This window comes from Rhinolophus hipposideros (assembly GCF_964194185.1).
Source record: "Rhinolophus hipposideros genome assembly, chromosome: 19".
NCBI classification, from domain to species: Eukaryota; Metazoa; Chordata; class Mammalia; order Chiroptera; family Rhinolophidae; genus Rhinolophus; species Rhinolophus hipposideros.
Genome location: NC_138065.1, coordinates 10,892,970 through 10,920,092, shown reverse-complemented (window position 1 = coordinate 10,920,092; position 27,123 = coordinate 10,892,970). Strand labels below are relative to the sequence as shown.

The 27,123-nt window shown below is 37.2% G+C and overlaps 1 protein-coding gene across 3 annotated transcripts in view; it reads right to left on the bottom strand.

Moving 5' to 3' along the window:
- Positions 1-2,567: 2,567 nt before the first annotated feature.
- The window catches only part of PHTF1 (putative homeodomain transcription factor 1), a 44,665-nt gene continuing 20,109 nt past the window's right edge, over positions 2,568-27,123 (bottom strand). For 2 of the 3 annotated variants that reach the window (XM_081026028.1, XM_081026029.1), the window contains 16 exons: positions 22,648-22,717; positions 21,484-21,642; positions 18,874-19,030; positions 17,557-17,691; positions 16,252-16,411; positions 15,210-15,383; positions 15,012-15,098; positions 13,788-14,009; positions 10,852-10,980; positions 10,169-10,441; positions 9,287-9,418; positions 8,735-8,821; positions 5,303-5,458; positions 4,220-4,315; positions 3,663-3,788; positions 2,568-3,112 (listed from right to left, as the gene is read on the bottom strand). In XM_081026028.1, the coding sequence (XP_080882154.1) occupies positions 3,092-3,112; positions 3,663-3,788; positions 4,220-4,315; positions 5,303-5,458; positions 8,735-8,821; positions 9,287-9,418; positions 10,169-10,441; positions 10,852-10,980; positions 13,788-14,009; positions 15,012-15,098; positions 15,210-15,383; positions 16,252-16,411; positions 17,557-17,691; positions 18,874-19,030; positions 21,484-21,642; positions 22,648-22,717 (2,184 nt within the window). In that variant the 3' untranslated portion in view covers positions 2,568-3,091. The remainder of the gene's footprint in view (positions 3,113-3,662; positions 3,789-4,219; positions 4,316-5,302; positions 5,459-8,734; positions 8,822-9,286; positions 9,419-10,168; positions 10,442-10,851; positions 10,981-13,787; positions 14,010-15,011; positions 15,099-15,209; positions 15,384-16,251; positions 16,412-17,556; positions 17,692-18,873; positions 19,031-21,483; positions 21,643-22,647; positions 22,718-27,123) is intronic. The other variant, XM_081026030.1, reaches the window with a different exon arrangement.

Here is a 27,123-nt window from a genome sequence, read left to right as displayed (position 1 = left end):
CAACAATTGCACGCATCTGTGACAAGTTTGAGATGCATGGTGCTGTGTGTGATGTGCACAAGGGACGATCCAGGAGGCCTCACACAGCTACAAGTCCAGCTGCTTCTGCTGTGGTGTTGGAACCATTTACACGCTTGCCACAGAAGTCTACTGAACAGAAGTGTCTGGACATTGATGGTAACCACTTTGAGCACCTCTTGTAATTGCAGAAGTCAAACGTGACTTGTATTCATCTTTTGTTATTGGTATATATCGAGTATTACAATTTTAATACAGTTTTTTCCTTTCTTAAAATGTGTATACTTTTTTGGCACCCTCTGTATATGTAAATTGGAGTTCTAGAAGGAGGTGGGTGAGAGTAGGGTATAGAAAACTTAGTTTAAGAAACAGCCAAAACTGCTGCAAATCTTATGAAAACTATGAACCCACAGATCCAATAAGTGCAACAAACCCCAAACACAAAACACAAAAAAAATGAAGAAACCACCACCACATTATAAATTGTACAAATTCAATGGCAAAAACCTTAAAAGCAGCCAATTAAAAAAGAAAAGACATATATAAGAATGACAGCAGACTTCCCGTCGGATACAATGCAATCCAGGAGGCAGTAGAGCAACATTATCTTTAAAACTAGAATTTTATACCCAGCAAAAATGTTTCAAATGTGAAGATTCAAAAATCTTTCTCAACAGGATGGGTCTGGTCTGTACACCTTCCTAAAAAGATTTTTGGATTTTTATCTTCAAAGTAATAGTAAGCCACTAATAGATTCTAAGTTATTTGACTTGTTTTTCAGAAAAGACACATTAGCTTTGTGAGAACAGACTGGGCTTGAGGGACAGGAGTGCCATGCATATGTAAGAGCAGGAAAAGCAGAAACTTACTCAACAACACCCAAAAAATGTTGACTAAGACTAGGGCGGTGGAAGTGGGGATACAGAAGAGTGGACTGATTAGAAAAATATCTAGAAAATTAATTAATTATTCAAAGACTTGGTGACTGGATGTGAGGTTTGAGGAATGAGGAGTCAAGAATGATTCCCAAGTTGCTGACATGAGCAACTATATTTACACGTAATTTTACCCACCTGAAAAATAATTTAAACCAAGTATACACCATTAAAATCGTAGTTCAACCCACAAGAGTAAACTATTCTAAATACTGCATTTACATGAAAATTCAGAGTATAAAAATTACAAATTAAAAATAGCATTTTTTGTAGGAGGAAAAAAGGCATCAGTCTTTGTCTGAAATCTGCACTGTGCTCAACCTTGGATTTGAGACAATCGCTATTGTTCCTTATGGAAAACAGTAAAAACATAATTCCTCAGAGCCATTTCTTGAGACACTGAAGTGCCTTTACAGAACAGTTCCTTCTAAAGGTAAATCACCATAATAGTGTTTTACCTTGAAAAAATTGTAACTCACACAGCATTAAGGATGGCTGCATAGTTTTGGTAATCCACTTCTGGTACAGCAACCTTGCTGCCTAACTGTCAGTTAGGAATCTATCAGTGAAAGATTTTTAAAGTGTTTTGAACAGTAATAACAAATGTTTATTGTAGATTTACTAAGTGCTAAGTATCATTTAATCTTAACAAACTCATTAAGTGGTTATTATCCCCATTTCACAGAAAATTGAGATACCGAGAGGTGAAATAACTTGCCCCAAATTATGAAGCTAGTAAGTGAGTGGCAGAACCAAGGATATGAATGCAGACATGTCTAACCTCAATCCTGGGCTCTTGAGAAATTCATCTTTAAATCTCAAAAACCTTACTGCATATTAAGACGTGTGACCAATACACTGGTTTTGCACGAGTATAGGCATACCTCGGAAATATTGCCGGTTCGGTTCCAGACCACCACAATAAAGTGAGTACCACAATAAGTTGTAATCTTTTTTGCTGGTGGAGGGTCTTGCCTTCAATTTGTAAACAAAAAAAACCACACATCTGTGAAGCACAATAAAGTTAAATGCAATAAAATTAGGTATGCCTGTACATATTTTACATATAGTAACTAAGTTTACAACTTACATAAAATTCACAAAATCTTACCATTAAAATGTCCAGGATTTCCATTTGCCTCAAGAGGTTCTTCAAAACAGGTGACAGTAAGAATTATATGTAGACTACACTAGAGTTTTCATTACTGTGTGTGTATGCCTGTGTAATAGGGGATGCTGATAAGAAAATCTCAATCATCAAGGGCATAGTGTAGTGGAGATAGACCTGAAATTATACTAAGATTTGGATACATTAAAGTGCGTAACAGGTAAACTATTAATGCTTCACTTAGTACTGTGATAGGAAACCAAGCTCAGATGATTTATATGGACACCATGTTGTGCAATGGACATGGATGGGTATGCATATACTTAAATTTCTCATACTGAATTACATTGCATATTTTATACATGACCCTTTCACCAACATCTACATGGTCACTAGGTTAACTTCAAAGTTATAAACTAATTAAAAGTTTCTCCATTGTTTAACAGAAACTCACAGTTTAAAAGGTTACTTTTTTCCTTCAATAACAACAAAAAAAGAGTACAAACTGAAATTCTCCAATAAAGTTATTTTATTTGGGTTCAACCTAAAATAGTTTAAATTTGACCCCTCCATTTGCTAGAGAAATGAAATCTCCAATTCTATAGACTGTAATACAAAAGTGCTGAATTTGCATATTTCCAACAAAGCATATTTGCTTCATGCTTGGGCATCTACCATAGTTACCCAAAAGACTATTTCCAGTAAATATATATAACTGTCACAGCACTGAAATGTCCAGAATAAATTTCCTAACTTAGAAAGTTGTCCTTGTGTTACCAAAACACACAGTCTTCAGTCTCCTGACTATTCACATTATTTGCGAATCATGAAAATACAGGTTTTCAGCACACAAGTCCAGCTGGAAAAGGATTGGTTCCTCTGAAAACACCATTCGTTAGATTAGGCTGAGTGGACGGCACCTCTGTACATGAAGAAGCAGATGGGTATCTCATGGTTTCTCCGGGCATATCTTTTCTTAATGGGTAAGTTGATGCCAGCAAGGGGAGCAAGTCCAGGCACATGGCTCAGCTTATGGTTTAATTTTCCACAGCTAAGAAAAGAAAATCACCAAAATAAGTTAGTTTTAAGACAAACGGGTGAGGTTTATAGGTACTACGAACCAAGAACCCTTTACAAATAAGAAAAAGTATCAACTCTGGCAACAGCAACCACAGAATACCACAGAGGAAAAAAACATGAAAAAATCTCCAGGATCAAAAAGAACGTACTGCAGTTGATGGATTTTGGTTTTCATTCATTCTGCCTCTGTACATTTCCCTAGATCAACAGAAAACCCTTACCCAGTCCATGCTAGTAACTTGACATGAGACTCAAACTTGATTTTTTTGTTCCATTTGAGAGAATAGTCTATTGTACTTGTGTAATATGAGAAAACCTAAGCTGAGAAGCCTATGGACCACCAATCAAAATGTCTATCTCTTCAAGAGTTATCTCCTGCCAGCCTCTCTCTGTCTCCTTCTCCCTCTCTCTCTCTCTCACACACACACACACACACACACACAGTGAAGAACAAAGATCATTATTACATATAGTAAGTTTTAAGACTAAGGCAGATGCTGCAGAGTGGTCGTCACACTTACTCGTATGTTAAATCCTAGAAGATCACTTATAACACCTGAGACGGCAGAAAGGATAACTACTCGTGTGATATTGTAGATTAAAGGATTCATTGTCAGCCCATAGAGTCGAAATGGTGTGTCCAGTTCCTACAGAAACATGAAAGCACCGAGATGACATACATGGCTTCTCAACAGCTATCAGTGATTCTGGGCTGTTTTTTAAGTCTTGGGTGAGGGTGACCGCTTAAGGCTGTCTTTCTTTAATGTTCAATAGCTACCTTCAAAAAAAAGCCTCTAATGGAGTTCACCTACTTTTCCATTAGCTAAGTTTTTAAAGGTGAATTCAAGCAATATGCTACGTGTGGTTCTTTTTTTTCTAAATGTAATTTAAGAAATATGACAGACCAGCAATCACCATAACCTGCGTAACAAAACAGGAAATTTTCTCTTATACAGTCATTAACCCAAAACTATGAAGTTGGCATTTTCAATCTACACAACTTGTTACTAAGGTCTTCTCGAAGAAGTAAAGCACGGATTTAAATGGTAGTAAACGTGTATCAGAGGAAACTACTTACTTTCAACAATTTGGTGGAGAGTTTTAATACATTGTTTACTAGGGTAAGCTGTTCTTTCTTATTTGGCTTTTTTTCCATCTTAAGATATAAATTAATCTAAGGGAAGGAATAAAGATTAAGGTAAAGGTCATAGAAAAAGATATATATATACTGCACTGAATCTGGCACATTTTGAAAATCATGTTTTCAAGTAAAATAAAATTGGAAATCCAACAGCTATTTCTACAGAGCACATCTGTCATGTACCCTAGCCCCCACCCCTGAGGAGTCAAGTTTGGCACATGCACACACACACAAAAAGTTATTTAATGAAGGAAAAAATGAGGAAGCAATTTAAATATCAAAACAATGAAAAATTTAATATTAATTATAACAATTAGACTATAAACTCTTTGAGATCAAAAATGATATCTTACTCATCTTGGTATATCCCAAATAATCTAACATCCATATTAAACATTTTTGAAATGGAAAAAGACAGCTGTTTTTAACTTATTCCTTATTTTATCTCTTACAGGAAAAATTCTCCACTATAATTCTAAAATAAGAAACTAATGACACCAAATGTTTTTATTTAAAACTTATAAACATGAACTTTTTTAAAATTTAAAAAAACTTCATACTACTCTATATTTATGAGACACATTGCTCAATAATAATAGCTATTCACATAATAAAGAACAAGTATTTTCTAAACAGTGAATGCATTCTATGGCTGAATTTCTTCTTGAAGAAATCCAGAAGCTTACTGTACATACTTAAAAAAACAAGAACTCTTAAGATCCAATATTTGATGTAAAATATGAGATTAAAAGTATGCTCTGTTCCCACCAATAAAAAAAAAAAAACTTTATAGTATACAAAGTATTTTCAATCCATTAGATCTTACTTCATACAATCCTGGGAGCAGGTGGGGAAGATACTATTCACATTTTATAAGGAAACAATTACATCTGGAAACAATGGCAGACTGACCTATAGGGTCACATGGCTAGAAAGTGTCAGAATCAGGACTCAACCCTGAATCTTCTGCACAAACCTTATTATGCCATCTGAACCAAACTGAAAGGGGCCAGTCAATACCTGTTCGGTAAGTAATATTGAAACATTGCTGTATTTCTTATTGGTTTCAGACCCCAATGAGGCCAGGCGCAGTAAAAAAAGCAGTAAAGCTGTTTCCCAAATCAAAAACTCCCAATTATAAGCATCATTCAGGAAAGTTTTATGTCCTTGGAGAACCTGTATGAGGGACCAAAAAAAAAAAAGTTTTTTATTTGTCTTAAAATTTATAATTCCTCCTTTATGCTAGCAATTTAAAAACATTTACAAGATACCAATATTTTAATACTCAAAGCAGAAGAATTTTAACTCATAAAGTACTATCTATCTAATTAGTCATTATGTATTTCTCTAGATTTACTGGACTTTCTCCTCTGCATGAAAGACAGCAAGGGTCTGGAAGTAACAAAGGAGGAAAACCTAATACAATAGGTAAAATAAGACAAATGCATTTCCAGCCTCTTTAGCCACCAGTACACCCACTCACAATTATATGGTGACCATTTTTCCAAGTACTAAATTTGCTTATGACTAGTAGTGCTCCCTAAAACACATGGACATATCTCACTGATATGACTAGGAAATCCTGAGGCTCAGTTCTTTACTCCACTTTAGGATCTGAGTAACAACAGCAGCCGTAGCTACCGGTTATCAAATGCCTGTTATATGGCAAGTCTTCTGGTAAAAGTTTTTGGATTTTTCAAAATTTTTTTCTTGATCTGAAAGTAAAGAAATTTATTCAGGCAAGCCCAATGTAAAACGGAATTTACTGAAACATATACAGAGAATCCTCACAGAGACCAATTGCAGGCCTTGTGAAAAATAGGAAGTCACCAAGCAGCTGCCCTTTCCATCTCTTTTCCCCAGGGCCATTTGGGCTCCCATCTCCACTCCTCTTAGCTAATTCCACTGCCTTGTAAGACTCTCGTTTATTGCTCCCCGCTACTTTGTCTTGTTCTAGCCTTAGTTTATCACAGCATCCTGCCGGCCCCACTGACCCCTACTGACCTTTCTTCTCCAAAGTCCACCACTGATAGCTCGGGTTTTCACTTCTATTAATAATTTTCAAAAGAGGGAATATGTTTAGCTTGGTCTGGGTCGGGTGTTCACCCCTGCCAATTAGTTATAACGGGGGGAGGAAAGTAATAACTGGTAGCAACTGAGGCCCACCTCCTTAGCAGGTGATACAATTTGCTGTACAGCAATAGATAACTTATACACAAACCACAGCCAAACTGCTACAAAATCAAACACAAAGAAAAAAATCTCTAAACCAGCCAGAGAAAAAGGATGCTACTTTTAAAAGAGCAGCCATAACAATAACAGGTGACTTCTCAAAATAAAATATGGAAATGAGAAGAACAATAGAATCCTACAAGTGCTAAAAGTAACTGGCAACCTAGAAATTTATACTCAGTGACAATATCCTTCAAACATGAAAGTGATGAAAGACATTTTCAAACAAAAACTGAGAGAATTCATCACCAGCAGGAGGAATTAATTCAAGCAGGAGGAAAATAATCCAGAGAACAACAGAAATGCAAGAACTAATGAAAAAATATGGAAAGGATAAACATGTAGGTATATATAAATGGATAACTGACAACAAAAAATAATAATTGCATCTTGTGGGTTTAAAATGTATGTAAAATTTAAATGAAGGACACTAATAACACAAAAAGTGAATGGATAAACGAGATAAAGTGCTCTAAGGTCCTAGCGTTATCGAGGAAGAGGTAAATTAATAATTTTATTAGACTATAATAAACTCAGGATGTTAAGTTGTAATCTCTGAGGTGACTAGTAACAAAAGAACATATAAGAAGTTAACAGGATTAAATAGACTACTAAAGAATATTTGATGAACAAAAGATGGCAAGAAAGGAGAGAAAAAAGGAAAATTAACAAGGTAGACCAAATAGGAACCAAATCGTATTTGTAGTTATAATAATTACATTAAGTTTAAATGGGCCAGATACTCCAAAACACTAAGACTGTTGGGCTGGATAAGAAATAAGAAAGGAAAAAATGACATGCTGATTACAAGAGACACAACTAAAATATGAAGTCAAAATAAATGAAATAGGGCAGACAAAGCTATAACATGCAAAAACTAGGGAAAGGACAGATGATATAAATTGATATCAAATAGAGCAGATGTTAAGAAACATAACATTAGAAAAAGAGACATTTCATAAGGTCCATGAAAGATAAAGACCTAACACTGTTCCAGATTAAAGGAGACTAAAGAGACATGACAACTAAATACAATGTGATCCTCAATTGGATCCTGGATTGAGAAAAGAAGTAACTATAAAGGACATAAAAGTCAATCCACCAAGATGGATAACAACTCTAAATCTGTATGTACTCAGTTCCATAGTTTCAAAACATATACAGCAAAAACTGACAAATACAAGGTGAAAAAGATAAATCCACCTTGACAGTAGACTTGAACATACTTCTACCAGTGGCTGACAAAATAAGCAGACCAAAAAAGTGAGAAAAGGATATTCCCTGTTTCCCCATAAATAAGACCTAGCCAGACAATCAGCTCTACTGCATCTTTTGGAGCAAATATAAGATGCGGTCTTATTTTACTAAAATACAAGTCCAGGTCCTATATAATACAAGACCAGGTCTTATATTAATTTTTGCTCCAAAAGACACAGTAGAGCTGATTGTCTGGCTAGGTCTTATTTTCAGGGAAACACGGTAGGAGATTTCACAACTAAAACTTGGACTAATTTTTATATAGAGAACATTGTTCCCTAAATGACAGAATATAAATTCTTTCAAAGTGCTAGTGGAAGGTTTAATAAAACTAGGTAACAAAGCAAGCCTCTACATATTCAAAGGACTGAAAACATTCAGAGTATGTTCTCTGAACACAGAATTCAGTTTAAACTCAATAAATGAGAAAGTGTATGATAAACCTGTAACTTCTTATAATGGAGAAAGCACAGAAGTGCCCAAAACACAAAATACATAAAGGGCCCTGTCAAAAGGACACAGCAAGGGACTTCAAGGGTCTCCTACTGTCCAAATCTGGAACAATTTAGGCATCAAAACAAATATAGTAATAGGTCATAGTTCACTGGATAAAAACAAGAATACATGAGTCCATAGTATAATAAATGAATGAGTGAATGAATGAATGGGAAAGAAACGAAAGGTCTACCTTCGAGTGAGAACTAATAAATGTAGAAGGAATGATGGAGTCAGACAAATCACTACTTTGCCACCATTGTGGTATGACAGCCTTATCATCAGTCAAAGATTTGCAACTAAAATTAAATTAGCATGCCCTTAAGAGTTTTCAAAATCACCTTTATTCTCATTTCAAAAGTTAGGAAAATTAACCAGTGTTCAAAATGGCAGAAGAAATTTAGACACATTAAATATATATATACTTAAACACAGTGAAGTGGTCTAAAACAGGTATGGACCGTTTACCTGGGCACAACAAATGAAAGCAATCGAAAGGGTCAGGAGGAAGACCGATGACACAACCACATCCACGGAACGCTGCGGCCCCCGCCTCTGTGGGGTGAGACACAGGGTTCGCACGTTAGGTCAGAGACAGCAGCAGCCTCGGGAATGTGAACATCAACTTCAATAAGCAGTTTCTGACACAGGACTTGAACATAGTTTGAACATCTTCAACTTTAAGCACTGAAATCCATGCTGCTCCAAATGAAGGGCGTGACTGATTTACTGACTTCTTTTCAGCAGGCATAGTTCCCACAAAGTCAGACAAAAATGCAATATTCAATTTATCGCTCTGTCCTGGGAGTTTAAATTTTCTTTTCCTTTTCTCAGCTCTTCCTTACTTACCTCTAGCAGCTTAGCAGATGTATCACTTCCAGCAAGTCTATCAGCCACTAATATAATCTGTCCAGTACCCACAACTACACTGCCTGTTGACTATCAGCCGCCAGAACTGTCAATGAGCATGTTTTTTGCATATTTTTGCGTATTCGTCTATGTTAATCAAACAAAACTCACCTTTAGAAAGGAACGCAATGATAACCATATCTTAATGTTCTCCACCTTTTTAAGTCTGAAATGAGGTATTTCATATTTCCTAGCTTTCCTGGCAGAAGTAATATGGCTGAAGAGTTTTGCAAATAAAAATCTCTAGAGGAGATTAAAAAAAAATGACAAAGTGAAATGTACATGTCTCTGTGTACTTACATAATTGTAAACAATATCCCCAGCATATAAAAATTGTCAAAAGAATGAAATTCTAATCGGAGATCACTAAGGCAGTGAAAAACTTTGTTAACAGCTCACTACCCTGTTGCTTGCAAAGCACATGGTATAGTAACATACTTCTTCACAACATGGCGTACTCTGGACATTTTCAACGAATATTCTTTGCAGAACTTGGTGAATTCCCAACTTCACCAACAAATGTTTATATAGAAGTCTGGCTTACTCTCAAATTCCATTTCCATTCAAAATCATGTTTTTTTATACATATCAATACACTAAATCCTCAATCCCTAACTCTTACCAAATTTCAATCCTTTAAATTCTCACTGGGCCCTTTTTTACAGAAATATTTTAACCATGAGAATTGCTACACATGCTACGGATGAAAACCAGCAAAAGCATACTGAGGTACAGATGCTAAGTTAGCTAAGAGCACTCGCTGGCCGAGCCACTGACTCCTACACGTGGGTGCAGCAAAATCCCAGATTACAGCAAGTTATCTGTGAACAATCAGTGTCACAAGTGTTAAACCCAGAAACAACAAAAGCCTACTGACCCATCTTCATTGCCCACAGTAACTTTTGGAGAAAGAAGTCAAGAGGACAAAAACAACTCAATGGAATATCATAGACAAAAGTAGAGGTAAGAAATTTTACGAAAGTTTCTACCAACCTGTTTATATGTTCTCTCTGCCACACACATCATAAAGAAAAAAATCCACGTAAGACACAATCGTTCAAAAACATTAATTAGAGACAAAATAATAATAGGTGTAACAGGTGGTGCCCCACAAAAGAGAGCAACGATCTCCTCTGCTGAAATGGACTTGAGCTGGTCAAGGCTCTTCTCACGGAAAAGTCGATGTAAAAAAGGAAAAAATGCTAATCCGATGGTGATGGCATTTCCCAGCATCTGATAACCTGCTCCTTGCTGATACGCGTTAACCTGGGAATTAATTCAATAGGTCCATCATCACTATATAGCTGAATGGAGTTATGAAGCAGTATTTACCAAATATGATGTGATTATTAAAAACAATCTATTTTAAATCTAAAAGAAATACAAATAAAAATAATGTACAGACTTATGATTTTTAGATCTTATTAAAAATTAGCCTGACATGAGATAAGGAATATTTGTAGAGTCTAACTGAACAATTGATCATGTTCATAGAGACCTCTGGAACAAATTTAAAAAATACTGCCACATAAAGATTCTGACTACAAAATTAAAAATACATATATTTGTGTTTCAAAAGCAGAGTCAGTGTTTTGATCACTATATAAATTCTATGAAATAGCTGCTGATCACTAAATAGATTTTTTTGGAAAATCCGAAAAGTTATTAAATCTTACCCTGCTCATAATGATGCCACTTATTTCCAACACAGACATTTCCATCTTTTTGCACTCATTTCCTTCCCAGATTATTGCACTAACTCGATCAGAGGCAGGACTTGAGTTCTGAAGCCAGAATAAATGATTCTAAGAAGAAAAACAGAAAACAATTTCTATCCAGTCCTTCTTTCTTTCCTCCATTAGATCTCCCCGCTTTGTCCATCTCCCGGGCTCACTTCCCCAATCGTCGGCCTCATCGCTCTATTTTCTCCGCTGAAAAAGCTCATCACTCCAGCTCCCACTTCTATGGGCTGACTTCTGGTCCTTTTTTCTTTACTAAGCCATTTCCTTACCTGGAGAGGGGCTAACAGTCTTCTATAATGACAGGAAGTAGGGTTGCATGATCTCCAAGTTTGCTCTCCTCTCTAAGCTTGTGCAAGTGAGGATAACCTTGGTTGTGATAACCCAAGTGATAACTTGGGTGCAAGTGAGGATAACAGGATTAAAGGAGGAAAATATTTCTAGAGCAACAACTATACTGGGGGAACCAGGAAGTTAGGTGTGAGAGATGCTAACAGGTCTCAGTTACTACATGAGTAACTGAGGACTTAAGCCTCTCTCTAGTCTAATCAGGACACAGCAAAGCATAGCAAGCTCAAGAGGGGGTCACAATGAAAAAGCCCCATTTCCTCTGCCACATCATGTCTTCAAGTACCAGCTCCAGTGCCAATTCACGCACATGGTCCTCTGTGATCACCACAAGCCTCGTCTGGCCCTTTTCTGAAATTGAAAACCTTATAGTCCATATCAAATTAGCATCTAATTATACACTGCGTTTTGAGTGTCCTCTACTTGTTTCCTATATAATCATCTTATCCCAAACTAAAGTTTCTAATAAATATGATTTATTCACTTTCTACCACAATGCTCAGCATAATGCTGATGGGCATTTATCGAGTCGATCATGGATTTGGCTAAAAAAAATATGCATTAAGTACCTACTACGTAACATACACTATGGATACAATGCTGAACAAGATAAATGTGGTCCTTTACATCAGGAGCTTATAGACTCATGAAAGACACATGGTTAAATGAAGCTGCTATACAGCGCGATAAGGGGAGCAGAGTGTGCTAATTTAGGAGTATATAGGAAAGGCTTCCTGGGAAAGAATCACTTGAGCCAAGACCTAAAAAACCAAGAGAAGTGAGCCAAAGGAATGGGTATTGGAGAAAAGTGAGTTCCGGGCAAAGAAGCCAGTGTGTGTGAAGGCACATGAAAGACGGCACGTTTCAGAAACTGGAAGTAGTTCATTTGAGTTAAAGTACACCACTGGAGGAGCTGGGAAGGAACAGCCAGAGATGAGACTGTATCAGACAAATAGAGGAACAGAAACAAATAATCCAGAAGGGGAAGAAAAGCAATTGAAGGATTTCAAGAGGAGTGGCATCAGTTTTGTATTTTAGAAACATCACGCTGGCGGCCGTGTGGAAAACGAAACGACGGGGAGTCAGCTTAGAGGGGCTACTGTAACGACCCAGGTGAGAGCTGACGATGATGTTGTGTGCCAAGCAGGGCAGACGCGAGAGGGCAGATGAATAGAGAGGAAGTGATGACCCATCAGAAACACGGTGAAGTCATGAATGACCCCAGGGTTTCAGCCTTGAGTGGTTAGTGGTGGCATTCAGAAATGCAGGGTCTAAAAGAAAGAGCAGCTTAGGTGGGGGGACTGGGAAAAGAGCTCCATGTGACATGGTGAGCATATCTTACCTACTGACTCTTCTATATGCCTTAATATTATGTCGCTGATCCCCAAAGTACAAAGGAGGTTGAGAACATCGTGAGGGCTACTGTCATTTAGATGCCTCGTCAGATGAATGTAAAGAATATTTGTATTCAAACTTTGCAAGCAACAGTAGAGAAAGAAGCTTAAAAGTTTAATGAGAAAATGTATGTTGTTTCTAATTAGTTTTTAAAAATTGTATACATTTAATGAAGGATTTTTTTTCTCATAAAAATGTGTAACCTAAATCAATGGTATCTTAGAATCAAGAAAAGTCAATAATTAAACAAATGCATATCCTTCATCTACTATTTGTAAGTCACTGTGGAAATATTTAGCCTAAAAAACAAAAAAACAAAGAAGAATCATGGCCACTGTCAAACATCTGGAAGGTTGCTAAGAGAACAGTTTCTTAATCATTCAATATGTCCAGCAGTGTATCAAGCCGTCTCATGAAATCACAATCATTCCAGCTCCAGAAGTATTTAAGCAGAGGTTTGATTTAGCCTCTGAAGGTTCGATTTATACTCTTCGCCAGGCATTGTGCTAAGTCTCTAACAAGCAGGACTTTATATTATCTTCCTTAGACATGTCACACCATTCCTAAGAAGTGGAGACTATTACTGCCATGTGATGGGTGCGTGGTAAACAAATTTCAACAGGTGTAAAATGAATTCCTACATCGGGTAGAAGGTTGAAATACCTCCTAAGGAATAACCAATTCTAGGCTGTCTGATTTTATGTATTAATATAAAACCTAAAATTAAAAGCATTAGTTGGTTTATACACTATTTTAGAAGCAAGCAACGCCATTTCCTAGTAACTCATATATAATACAGGGATGTCTGTAGAAACGTAATATGAGGTTGATGTATCATTCAAACAACCTCGCTCATATACTCGTAAAATGAATATTAAGGATCACTCTAAGGAAAACAATGAGCAAAAGTATTATGAAGAAAAACGTAGGTTAGGGCAGTTCTAGAGTACCCCCTCCCAAATTCTAATCCCAACATCTTCATTTACAAGCTATGCTCAGTTTTCTCATCTCTAAATTAGAGATGAGAACAGTATCCACCTTAGAGGAGTATTCTAAAGTTAAATGAGACAGTACAGTGCCTGGCACATGGTAAATACACAAGATTAGCTATTACCATCACCTTTACATACCTGCTGAAAAACATCCTCTTTGGGGTCACGTTTGGTCCCTGAGTGAAGGGTATTCACATGGGCCCCCTCACTGTCACTGGTGACAGATGACCTGCACTCTGGACCATGCAGCAGATCATCCCATAACATATCCTCGGTCTCCGAGTCATGGCGGGTGCTTTCTGAGTCTCTTCTCGACATGTTGAGGTTTCGAGAACCTCCACTCATACCAGATCTAGAGCCCTTTAAAGGAAAGCAAAATGACATTTTTTTCATTCATTTTAAAAAAAAACAATTACCTATCTGTAATAAAACGAAAATGAGTTATCTATGGGGATGGCTGGCAACCTTTCATAAGCTGATAACCACGTATTCATCTGTTCACAAGGCTTCACATAATAATACATTTTAATATTCAAATGTTAAATTCTGATGACTCTCTAACAAGCAGGACTTTAAAAGGCCTCCCTCTGAGAAGTTACTGGCAAGTTAGGGGATTATTCAACTAAGGTGTCCTGGGGTGGAGTGGCTCCTGCAAGCCTTTCCAGAGGACCGAGCCTGGATGTAGGCATGGCTGAGCCCTCTGACACCCAAAGCTTCCCGTATTCTAAACCTTGTGAGGGTCACTATAGATCTAGTCACGTCCAGGGGCCCAGCCAAACACAGAAAAGGGTAATCAGCAGAGAAAAGGACGGACCACCCAGCTCTCCTGCGGTACAAACATAAAGATGAAAGTCTGTCCCTGACCCCGACTGCTTCGTCATTCAAAACCAAACCCACAACCCCACCATCGACCCTGCCCACCTCCGAGTTATTATACTCCAGGCGTATAATATGCCCATCAGCCTTCCAGATGGGACTCCCTGCTCCCATCTCTCGGGGGACCTTTCCCAAGTCTGTCCTCAGCAGTGTCAATCCCACTTAACATGGGAACGAAAGGTGCTTAGGAATAAACTCCGTATTCTAAGTGAACATTAAGTAAGCTTCCCATCTTTTGAGGACTGAGTGGCCTCTTTGGGAGCATCAGCAATGATACTTTTAAAATCAGAGTCAAAGTGAAAAGAGGTCCTTCTCTTTCTGAGGGCAGGTAGTCATATAGAAGCTGCTCAAAGGTGGACAGTCGGCTAAGACAGGAGAGGGGCAGGCAAATACAAATGCGACTTCAGGACAACCAATTGAAAAGGAATGGATAATGTTATTAGACTGGAGAATACTCTTTCAACAGCAATCTCTCAAAAGGATTACCTGACTGAAGGCTGCTGATTCAAATTCTGATTCGGCCAGACTATCTGAATCCCGCACATGACACCAGTTGGTCGTGGTTTTCTTTCCCTGCCAAAAAATCAAGCCAACACACAATAGGAAAGCATGTGAAGTGCCCTGTTACTGCTCAAGGAATTAGGAGTTAATGCCTATCCTTTTGTAAACTAAAAGACAAATTACCTGAGAGTTTATGTGCCTTGAGAGTATTGATTTTCTGTTCTTGACTTCACAACCATTGTCACTAGAGGCCCCTTCCACGCTCCGACGCAGTATCATCATCTGTGTCCGGGCTTCACCATCTTCCTCACTCGACAGCTCATCTGACATCCCATTACCCACCTGTTCCAAAGCCTCCTGTAAAGAGAACAGTATTCCTTCACAGAGGGCAGCCCAAAATACTCTGGTAAACTGCACCCGTAAAAACAAAAAAACATGTAAAACTAAGCAGCAGCAAAAGGCAACAAACCCCAAACTGAACAAACCCATACAGGACTTGGTCTCAATAAAGAAAAGTACTGAACTGGCAACTAAATGGCCTAAATAATGAGGCAGCATTATGCAGCGCTAAGAGACACAGGCTCCAGTCAAACTCTAACGTGGAATCACAGCTCTTCTGCTTCTTAGCTATGTAACCTGAGGCAAGCTTCTGTATCTCTCTGAATCTGTTTCTTTGTCTGAAAAGCAATGATAATAAAAGCACCCAGTTCCCCGAGTTGCTGGGGGAGAAAACAAAAGGAGTTACTACAGGTAAAGACTTAGAATAGTGCCTGGTCGTAGCGATGACTCAAAAATATTAGCTACTTGTGTAACTGTGAAATGCTACAGTTTAACAAATGAGAAAAACGATTTCAAGACTATAAAGTAGAAGTGTTGTTCCAGACGCAGAGCAGAACATCTGTACTTAAACCTAGAGAACGGTATCCCGAATCGTACCCACAGCATCACTGACTGTGGAATACGACACAACCGCCTCCGCACTAACCTGGTGACCAAACCTCCCAGCCTACTGCCGAGGCTGCGTCACTAGCAGAAGCAGTAACAAGTTCTCGTCCTAGAAATTAGAAGAATAAGCTACAGTCGCCTTTTCACGTCCTCAACTTATTTGGTAAGACAAATTATGCACACCGATTAGCATCTATTTTGTTGTGATTCCAGCAGTCTAAGAATAGGAAAATTTTACATGGGAATGATGTTGCCATATTTATACTCATCGAAATCTTACCCTACGGCACTTTTCTCCATCGGAAAATTTTGCTTTCTCTGTCGTTTGCCACATTTTAGTATCTGGTCGACACTGTCTCTTCTTAATGCCAGGATGCAGATTACTTGAGTCATTGTCTGTTTCGGTCCCTTTGTTACATATTAATTTTACTCTTTTAATCCTATTTTTTCAAAAAGGACAAAAGATTACTGACTAGTTTTCTGAAAGTAGTATTTTCCATGAAATGATTCTCTTCTGAGGAGTACAATGTCATATTCTGGATATCAAGAAAATTCAGAAATCGTATTTTTCAAATTTCTAGCTTGCTAAAGGTATAGAAAGACTCATGGATAATCCCTAGTCTCGAAGACTCATGTCAATTAATTGAGAGGAAGCCTGGACTTCAGTTTTGCACAGGAAGAGGTTCCCAGTCTTCTCCACTTTCCTTCTCAGACACAGTGCCAATCCCTACCTCACACCTGTAGGTGCCATTTGACAGAATGTCTTCCCTTCTCCGGGTCCCTCAAAGCCTGACATCTCTCAGCTTCTTCATGACTCCTGCTGACTACTTCACCCCAGAAAAATCACTCCATCTGCTGAATCGCATGGCCTCTCGGCAGCATGTAATCATTTATACTTTTTACCTGCTACTCTTCTCTTCCTAACTGGATGGTAAAATCACTGAGAATGGAGATTCCCAGTGCCCAGTACAATGTTCAATACGAAGAACTCAAACACCTCAACTCAAGAGTGGAGTGCAGACGTATCTTTAGAAAAGTACGTGAACATACTTCTCATCTTCATAAAAGGAACTGCAAAAGAACTTTATTTCTGAGTCACACTCATTAATACATGGCAAAATAAGTATTTCTCTGAGTCATACTGGTGCTGTCACAGCCTGCCAAACCATGAAGGAGGCAGCATTTGTCTTGGATCCACTTCTCTTTGTCCTATAGCCCTGCACACCATTTCTAAGGAGGGAGCAGCTTTCACACTGTAAAATATCTCATCTTTTTAAAATCCTTCTTTCGCTCATCTGGCTTAAAATCGTTACCCTTTCAGAGTATTTGCATTTCTGTAATATTGTGGTCTAAAAAATCATTAAAGATCAAACAGAATGAAACTCTGATGGTAGATTACTGGATTTATAGGTAACACGACAGACAAGAGAGACATTTTAAGTAATTCATTCTAAAGCCCTAAAATTCACACCACAATGATAATATGCTTACACTACGTATTTCTATGACCTAATCAGATTATATACCATGTAAATACTAATACGAACACAAAATCAAGTAAAAATTCCAATGTAAGACTTCCCACCTGTTGCCAAAGAGAGTCCCCCAAAAACCACGAATAAAGGGTACAGGTCCCACAGTTTCAACTTCTCTGACTTTATCAGAGGAGTAATTTCCATTTTCTCGGCTCCCATCACCATTTACAGTTTTTCGTAATTTTCTATAAAAAAATAATACTTCAATAACTTCAGATTATTCAAGACTTTTTCTATTTCTGCCCTAAATATCCTTCTAGGAAACTATTGTAACAGATTACTACCTGAAATTAAATATGGTGAACTTCATGTAATGAAGACAAATGTGCAGGAATATATCTGACTTAAGGGCAAAAACAGGTTCCAAGGAAGTCCTGGGCTATCATTTTGTTCGGTCATTAAAGAGAACTGCTATTCAAAAAGATGACGAGAAGAAAACTTTTCCCCTGTATGACAGTCTTTTCAGGTACCACTGGCAGAAGGAACAATTTCTTTAAATATAGATGTCGGAAATCTATCAATTTGGCACATTTAATCAGGAGATCACAAAATAATAGCAACTGATCACTTATTGATATCCTATGCAGTTAAAAGAGATATCCTAGAAATACCAATGAGACACAGCACATTTGATTTCCTCAGCAAACATTAAATCAATTGAACTGAATTTTGAAGGAATCTTCTTTTTTGGAGAAAAAATTTGTTTTGAAAATAACATTCATAAATAAGAATAAATATGTTAAAATTCATTGCACCAAATGAAAAAAATCTTATTTAGTAGTTACTTACGGGAACAAAAATCTAGATATTCTGAGGAAAGATTATACTACATATACTTAAAAAACCTTTAACAATTTCAAAACCCACACATAGCACATAACCAATGAAAACATGACATGAATTCAATGTGTAGAAAAAAGTCAATCTTTATTAAAAATTTAGAACACTTAGAAACCCATTTTTCTTGTAATTATTGAAAAAAGGTAAAATCTTAGTAGCACTAACCCAATGTACTAAGATCCTTGTTTATACTGAATTTTCAAATTTTGATTAAGACTGAATTTTGAAGAATGCTTTTTCAAAATCAGTATAAATTTTAATAAAGAATACTACAGGAATCGTACAGGAATTTCCTTTTAAGCAACTCTATTTAATGACAAAAATCCCACATTGGATTAAAAATTCATGACAAGGTTTCTTAACATCAAGGAGAAAAGTGAAAAGTGAAACATTTATTTTTTTAAGCCAAGAAATAATGAAAATTATATGCAAATTGGTATTTTTATTACTTTAATCAAAGATTTCGTAAATGTCGACCATGCCTCTCCCAGAAAATATACAACTACAAGTGTAATTTCACATCTCACCTTCGTCTCCGATTTCCATTATTTCCTGATGGCCTGGTTATCTGAGTTGACACAATTTGACAGTGGACAGTTCCCATGAGTAACATAAGGCACAAGGGTCCAAGTACTTCACTTACATTCACAATAGGCATCATAAAATATAACACGAGTGCTATCACTGAAAAAAAGAGATTTCAAAATGTAAAATATCAGGGCTCAACTCTAGTGGTTACACAAATTATTTCTACAAAAAAAATCTATCATTTTAAAAAGTACACAAGTGAAAGCACATAATTTCCTATAATACAATCTACCTGCCCATTAGCTGAGTAATTCAGCTTTCTGGCAGTACAATAATCTTATGAGAATAATCATACAAATTGATGATGCAGAAAATAAAGCCCAGCAATAGGCCATAGTATACATGAAAATCTACTATATATAATTTATTTCAACAACAATGAAACAAATTCTTCAATAACAAACTCAGGAAAATATTTAACTTTCTCCTTATCGGTGACCAAAGAAATGCACAGTAAATGAGCAAAATTCTAGTTTCTGTATGTCAAATTAGGTAACCACTTTTAAATTATAATAATGCTGGTAAGATTGTGGTAAAACAGGCACTCTCATCCACTGCTTTTCAAAAGAATTATGTCGCCAACAATTTCACTATATGTATTAAAAGCCTTAAAATGTTGACACTCTTTGGTCTGTTACTTCTGCTTCAGAGAATAAATGCTAAAAAAATACAAAATGTGAAAAATTTTATTTATGATGGCATTAAGAGGAAAAGAAAACAGAAACAACCTAAATGCTCACCATATGGAAACAGTTATGTAAGTGACAGTTTTATAAAATTTTGTATAATGGAACATTAAGCAGCTATAAAAAGGCATTTATGGTAAATCCATTATGATAGACTTATACAGACATTAAAATGAGTTTTAAATGATGGCGTGTTCATAAAATGGAATATTATACAGCTATTAAAATGATAGTTATAAAGACTTAATTACGATTCAGTAAAATTTAAAATTCAGTCCCTTATTCACACTAACCACATTTTGAGTGCTCAGTGGCCAACAGTTACCATATTGGGCCGTGCAGACATAGAACATTTCATCATCCCAGAAACTCTATTGGATGGCACTGCCACGACTTTAAAAAGTTAAAGGTTTGTAAATTCATAGATATAGTTTTCATTCTATAACTTAAACAATTCAAGAAAAATGAACATAAAGAAAACAAAAATCACCCTAACTCCTCTCAACCTAAACCAACCTTCACTAATCTGTTCTCGTTCACGTCTTTTTGCACAGGTACAACCGTAGTGTACACAGCCCACTTTCAGTAAGTATTCCCGGTGGGTAGTGGTGATACTGTGGTAAAGAGAACATACTGGGTCCCTACACATGGTGAGAAGAGAGAAAAACACCATCAGGTAGTGATGTGTAATGCAGAAATTAAAATAGATTCCTGTGATGGTGATTAGGCAATGGAAGGATAATTTAGAAAGCATAGATAGGGAAGGACTCTGAAAGTTACATCTGAGCTGAGACCTTAAAAATGAGAAAGAAGATGGGCATGTGAGAAGCCTTAAGATTGTTTCAAGCAGCAAGAAAAGCTCTATGTGAGGAACAGAAAAGGGCCATTGTGCCTAGAGTGAGCAAGGAAGAGAGTGGTAAGACATGACATCTAAGAGCTTAGCAGGAAAGGAGTGGTAAAGAGCAGTGGAGTTTTATTCTAAGGCCGATGAGAAGTTACTAAAAGGTTCTAAGCAGGAAAATGACATGATATGGTTTCTGTTTTTAAAGATTTCTCTAATTCCTGTGAAAAGAACAGTTGGTGGAAAGAAGAGTCAGCATAGACGTTATTTGCGTGGTCTAAGCAAAGACATGCTGGTGCTGTGGACTGTGCTGGCGGCCACAGAGACGGAGATAAACAGAGTCAAGACACGTATGAGAGGCCAAGCTCACAGATTTGGTGACAGACTGGATGTGCGAGTTAAGTGCAGAATCGGGATACTTAACTTTTCACTTGAAAACTGGGTGGCTGATGATATCATTTAATGAAATGTGGGCTATACCAAAAAGGAACAAGTTTGTACAAACAAACGTTTGTAAAAAAAAAAAAAGAAAAAAAAAGAAACTAAGATATGGATATGATTAAGTTCGAGATACCGAAATGTCAAGCAGGCAATTAGGTGTACAAGTCAGAAGTTCAGCAGAGAGTTCTGGCCTGAAGGTATAAATTTAAGAATCTCCAGTATATCAATTATATTTAAAGCAATGGGGCTTGATGAAAATACCTAAAGAAGAGAACAAAATCTGGGATCCAACCTTGAGGTAATCCAATATTCAAACGTCAGACAGAATGAAAGATCTTCTGAGAAGGCCTGGCGAGTGAGACAGGTAGGGAGAAATTCAAGAGAGGAGAGGTTCAACAACTGTGTTTGCTCTCTGTGAGAAAAATTTTAAGATGATCTCCAAATGACGTGTGTCCCTTCATTTCTTTGAACTTTAAACCATCAAAAGAAAAAGAGTAAATGTAAGAACTGTAAGGTCTGCATTATCTGATAGCAAAAGCAGCAAAAAAAACGTCATAACTTATTCCATCTCCACCAATTACCTTGCATGAGGTAAAGCAGTAGCAGCCAAACAAAGATTCTTAAAGAGGTAACCTGAATCCACCAACGGCTGAACAATGGGAAAAATACAACTCGAACAAGCCCCTTCCGCGTCAGAGATGTCCATGGAATTTCAGGTTTGGCTTTGGCAAATGTTGAGCCTTTAAATATACAATAAAACAAAACATCAAACATTTACATACACTATACTAGTGCCTACTTGTAAGACTATTAAAAACAGGTGAGAGCGAAAATCAGCACACAGCCTGTTCAGTTGAAAAGAATCATCTTTGATGTTCATTAAATGTAGTAACTTCTTGCCTACACTCGCTAGGACAGGAGCTCAAAATAAGTCTGGCTCACTTGAATGTTTTACAATAGATTTTTCTTAATTACAGAACATTAAGTCTCCAAGTTCATCCCTCCTTCATCCTTACGGAAACCATGTACCATATTTTGCCGTGTATAATGTGTACTTCTCCCCCCAAATTTGTGAGGGAAAAATAAGGATGCGCATTATACATGAGTAGTACTAATTCCGTATCTATATAAATGTCTTTAATTCTTTTATTTACGAGTATGCTTATGAGTTAAAAGTATAACTCTAGCAATCAATAACGATATCCATAATCAAAATAACAGCCTGGAATAAAATAATCAGCTTTGCTGAACTTAGACGAACTTGCAACGATGAAGAGTTCCCAGCCTTCCTTGATACGTAAATATTGTGAATTTGTCACCGGTACATAAAATTTCTTGTATCTTTTATCTGTTCTTGTATTTTATAAATATTTATTACATAAAACTTCTTGTACCATAATATGTTAAAAAATAAATGCCGAAATTCCTTTATAATACAAAAACAAGTACCTAAATTAAACAAATTAAAAATTTGAATTAAAAAATTAAAATAAATGATTTTTTCCCCTGAAAATTTGGGCCAAAAACATGGGTGCACATTATACACGGCAAAACGCAATAATTTATGTAGCCACACAGTACTTAAAGCAAAGGAGGGAAAATGCTAAAGCCTGAATGAGGAGGAAAAAAACTTTACTTTTGGAAATTGAAGTACACTATCATATAGGGGAGAAACCTAAACATAATCTTTGGTACCTCTATAAAATAATAATATACATAAGAAACAAAACAAATTTGGAACTCACCTCTAATCAAGTCAACATCAATCAAGTCTGGCTTTATGTGACCCATCTTTTTTGGTTTGTTTTTGAAGCCCTAGGATGAAACAAAACAAAAACAGAAATAAACAAAGAAAAAAAGCCCGTTTAAATACAAACGGTAAACTTGTATTTCTTTTACTCTATATCTGACTCCCTTTTACCAGGAATATTTGATCCTAATGCTCCTTAAAGTAACTAGTCATTAATATTTGTTTTAGTTTTATGAAGTAATGCATAGATACACTTTTATCACTTTTAAAAATAATCACAAAGTGCCAAAGATCAATTAAGTGAAAAATAGTAATCCCCTGACCCATCTCTCCTCCCAATTATATTCATGAAAAACAATTTATTTTTTTAGCTGTCTCTCTTGGTATGTACTTGCATACCTCTAAATAATATGATTATACTGCTATTGTTTTATTGATTTTAGAAATCACCTACTGATTCTCAATATAGTATATGAGAATTCAGCTCTTTCACTACTAATCCCCACATCCTAACTTCCACCCCAAAAATGTATCTTCACAATATCGTGATATTGATTTTTTGACAAATCAGTAATTAGAGTATGATCACCATGAAATATCATTCCCTGTAAGCTGTATTTTATATTCTTCCATTTACTCTCTGAGGTCAAAATATTTATCATTTTCCAAACACTAAGATGCCAGAAAACAAATCAAAGTCCTTTTTCTCTAAAAAACTGTTTTCAAAAAATCCTGGCAACACCCTTCCCAGAACCCTCTCTCTTCCTGGTCCAACTGGGCTAGTTGCTCTCTGGCATGCTACTCAGCTGTAACCCCAGGACTTCCCTTCACTGTCACCTGATAATTCCCTTCACTTCTCTCTGTGGTGTGCTGAATCCCTACTTCCTATACCCCGTGTCTTCTTGGAGCACATCCTTCACTAGCTTCCTAAGAAAGGGGTCACAAACGATAATTTTTTGAATCCTTGCATATCTGAAAATGAATTCATTCTACCCGCAGACCTTTTTAAAAGTTATACTATGTAGGAGCAGAATTCTAAGTTGTTAATAATTTTCCCTCAGGAATTTAAGACATTGTTCCGTCATTTTCTGGATTCCAATGTTGCTGTTGCAAACCCCAGTGCCATTCTGAATCCTGATCCTTTGCACATAAATTATTTCTTTCCTCAATACTCACTTTATTCATGGTGTTCAGAAATTTCATAATGATGTGCCTTGATATGAGTCTTTTATCATCTACTGTGCTGAGATTCCTTTCTACACAAAAATTCAAGTCTTTCAGTTTTAGGGAAGTTTTCTATATTTTTATATTTCTTCCCTTGTTAAAACTTTTTTTTTTTAAACTTTTTAACTTTTCTCTATTTTCTATCTTTTTTGTCTTTTTGTTCTGCTTTCTGTAAATTTCCTCAAATGCTTCTATTTTTTTTTTCCATTTTGATTCTTTGGGGTCATTTATTTCTATTCTCTTTCATATTGGAAGAGTTCTTCAAATATCTAGTAATCATTGGCTGTCTGTTTACATATTAGAATGAGGAGCTAAAAACCTAAAGAACCCAATATTCTATCTACTTCTAAGTACATACCAAAGAGAAATAAGTACACACGTCACTAAATAATGTGTACAAAATGTTCGTAGAAGTATTACTTATAAGTCCTCCAAATTGGAAATTACCCATCAGCAACTATTGGAAATTGCCCATCAACAGTAGAATGGATAAATAATTGTGGTGTTATACCGAATAAACAATTATGCAACAACATGAATGAATCTCACAAACATAATACTGAAGAAATTAAGACTCAAAAGTAAATGTATTGTACAATTCCATTTATATACAGTTCAAAGAAGGCATGTGCTAGTAGTCAGGATACTGGTTACCTTCATTGGTGGCAGTGACTAAAAGAGTCAAGTATGAGGAGAGCTTCTGTGGGACCACTAATATTCCATTTCTTGAACTGAGTGTTTGTTACATGGTTATGTTCAGTTTGTGAAATTCTTCAAGGTGTATACTTATAATTCTGTTATATAAGTGCATGTGTAAATAAGTATATTCATGTTTACTGAATATGTTTTACTTCAATAAAAAAATTTTAAAATTTACTGGAAGCTCTGTGTATGTGAGTGTAGCTTATATATTTGGGACTTCACTGCAGGGTAATTAAGCAGAAAGCTTGAAGGAATCTCCAAATGTCAATATCTGGAGGCAGTTTTTCTGGGGTCTTTTACAATGATGGAATCAATTATCAATGTCTGGAAGCATTTTTTCTGAGGTCATTCAAAACTCTTTAAAATTATCCTCCATTACTATTTGCAGATGACATACTATATTTAGAAACCCCTAAAAAAATCCACCAAAAATTATTAGAAGAATTCAGTAAAGTAGCAGGGTAAAAAATACACAGAAATCCATCACATTCCTGCATACTAATAATGAAGAAACAGGAGAAGAAATGAAGAAAATAACCCCATTTACAAGTGCATCAAAAAGAATAAAATAGTATGTCTGGTCAAGATGGCAGAATAGGTAAACCCTATGCTCACTTCCTCCCATGACCACATCAAAATTACAACTAAATTATAGAGCACCACCCTTGAGAACCACCTGAAGTCTAGCTAAACAGAACTTCTACAAAGGAGCCATGTTGACTGAGACTGGTAGAGGGGTGGAGACGTGAAATGGGCAGGTGCTACACTCACCATGTGGTGGTAAAGAAACAGGAGGGATATCTCAGCTGAGGAGGTCCTTCCCCCCACACACACACCCCCACAAGGAACAAACAGTTGATTAACTGAGGCTCCAGAATCAACACAACTGGTGGCCAGCTTGATACTACACCAGCGCACCACACAACCAGCTCCAAAAACAACTCACCTGAAAGGTAGACTCATCTGGCACTAGAACCCCATAAAAGTGACTCCCGTTCTGTGGGGTTAGCAGTTAGCCCCTGCACAACAGCTCATCTGCTGTAGTCACAGCCAGCCCTCACAGCCAGTCAGCCTGATTGTCAATCCCATACACTGACCATGCCAACAGCAATCAAAGCTCAAATACACACACAAGGGACACCACTGAAACACTCAGCTCAGGTAAACAGGGAGACTGGGCCACACAGGACACCTACTACATACACCTACTCCTGTGCCAAGATGAGTTGATGCAGGAGATCTGCCTAAAACATTGAAGAAAAAGGAAAAAAACAAAACAAAACAGGAAGACGCCCAAAATGAGGAGACAAAGAAAACATGACCCACATGAAAGAACAGGACAAAATTCCAGAAAAAGAACTAAACGAAATGGAGGCAAGCAATCTACCAGATGCAGAGTTCAAAAGACTGGTTATAAGGATGCTCAGTAAACTCAGGGGAAGAATAGATGAACTCAGAAAGAACTTCAACAAAAAAGTAAGAAACATAAAAATGAAAACAGGAAAAATACAAAAGAACCAATCAGAAATGAAGAGTACTGAAATCACTTAAATAAAGAATACATTAGGGGGACTTCCAGTCAAGATGACAAAGTAGGTAAACACTGTGCTCACCTCCTCCCAGGACATCAAAACTACAACTAAATTGTTAAACCACTGCCCTTGAGAACTACCTGAAGACTAGCTAAACAGAACTCTTCTAACTAAGGATATAAAGAAGCCACACTGAGACTGGTAAGAGGGATGGAGACGTGAAACGGGCTGGTCACAAACCACGCATGGCAGTTAAGAATCAAGAGGGATATCTCGGTTGTAAAGGTCCCCACTGAGGAGCAGGGGTCTCAGCCCCATACCAGGCTCCTCAACCCAGGGCTCCAGTGCCAGGGAAAGAAGTCCCCATACCATCTGGCAGTGAAAACCAGTGAAGATTGTGGCAGAGATGGTGGGCTGCTGAAGTCTCAGGTATTCCTCTTAAAGGGCCCAACCATGGACTTACTCACTGATGGATTCACTCACTCTGAGCTCCAGCACTGGGGCAGCAGCTTGCAAGGCACCAGCGACATACGGGGAGGAATTGAACTGAAAGGCTTCAGGGTAAAGGCTAGGGGGGCAGCTCTCTCCACCATTTTGATCCTCTGCTGAGCCCTCCCCCACACATATCTGAACCTCCATTAACCTGGCTAACACTGTTCTTGTCCCATCCTAGTGATTCTCTGAGACTCTGGCCCACCCAATTCATGCACCATGCCAAACCTATTTCAGAAGCTAATCCACACAAGCAGTCATCCTGGGCCCCTGATGCAGACTTTCCTAAAATCTCAGAAAGGTCCACAAATCTCAAACAAGCAGCAGCTGGCCTTGGCATGCCCTCTACCTCTTGCTAAGCAGCCCCCAGCCCAATATAGGAAGCTACCAACCACAAAACAGTTTGTGGCTCCAACCAGAAGGCCCATAGCCAGGCATACGCAGCAGATGACTTTGGCCTGTACCAAAGCCCCTCTTAAGAGGCCCCAGAACCAACACATCCAGTGACAGGCTTCACATCA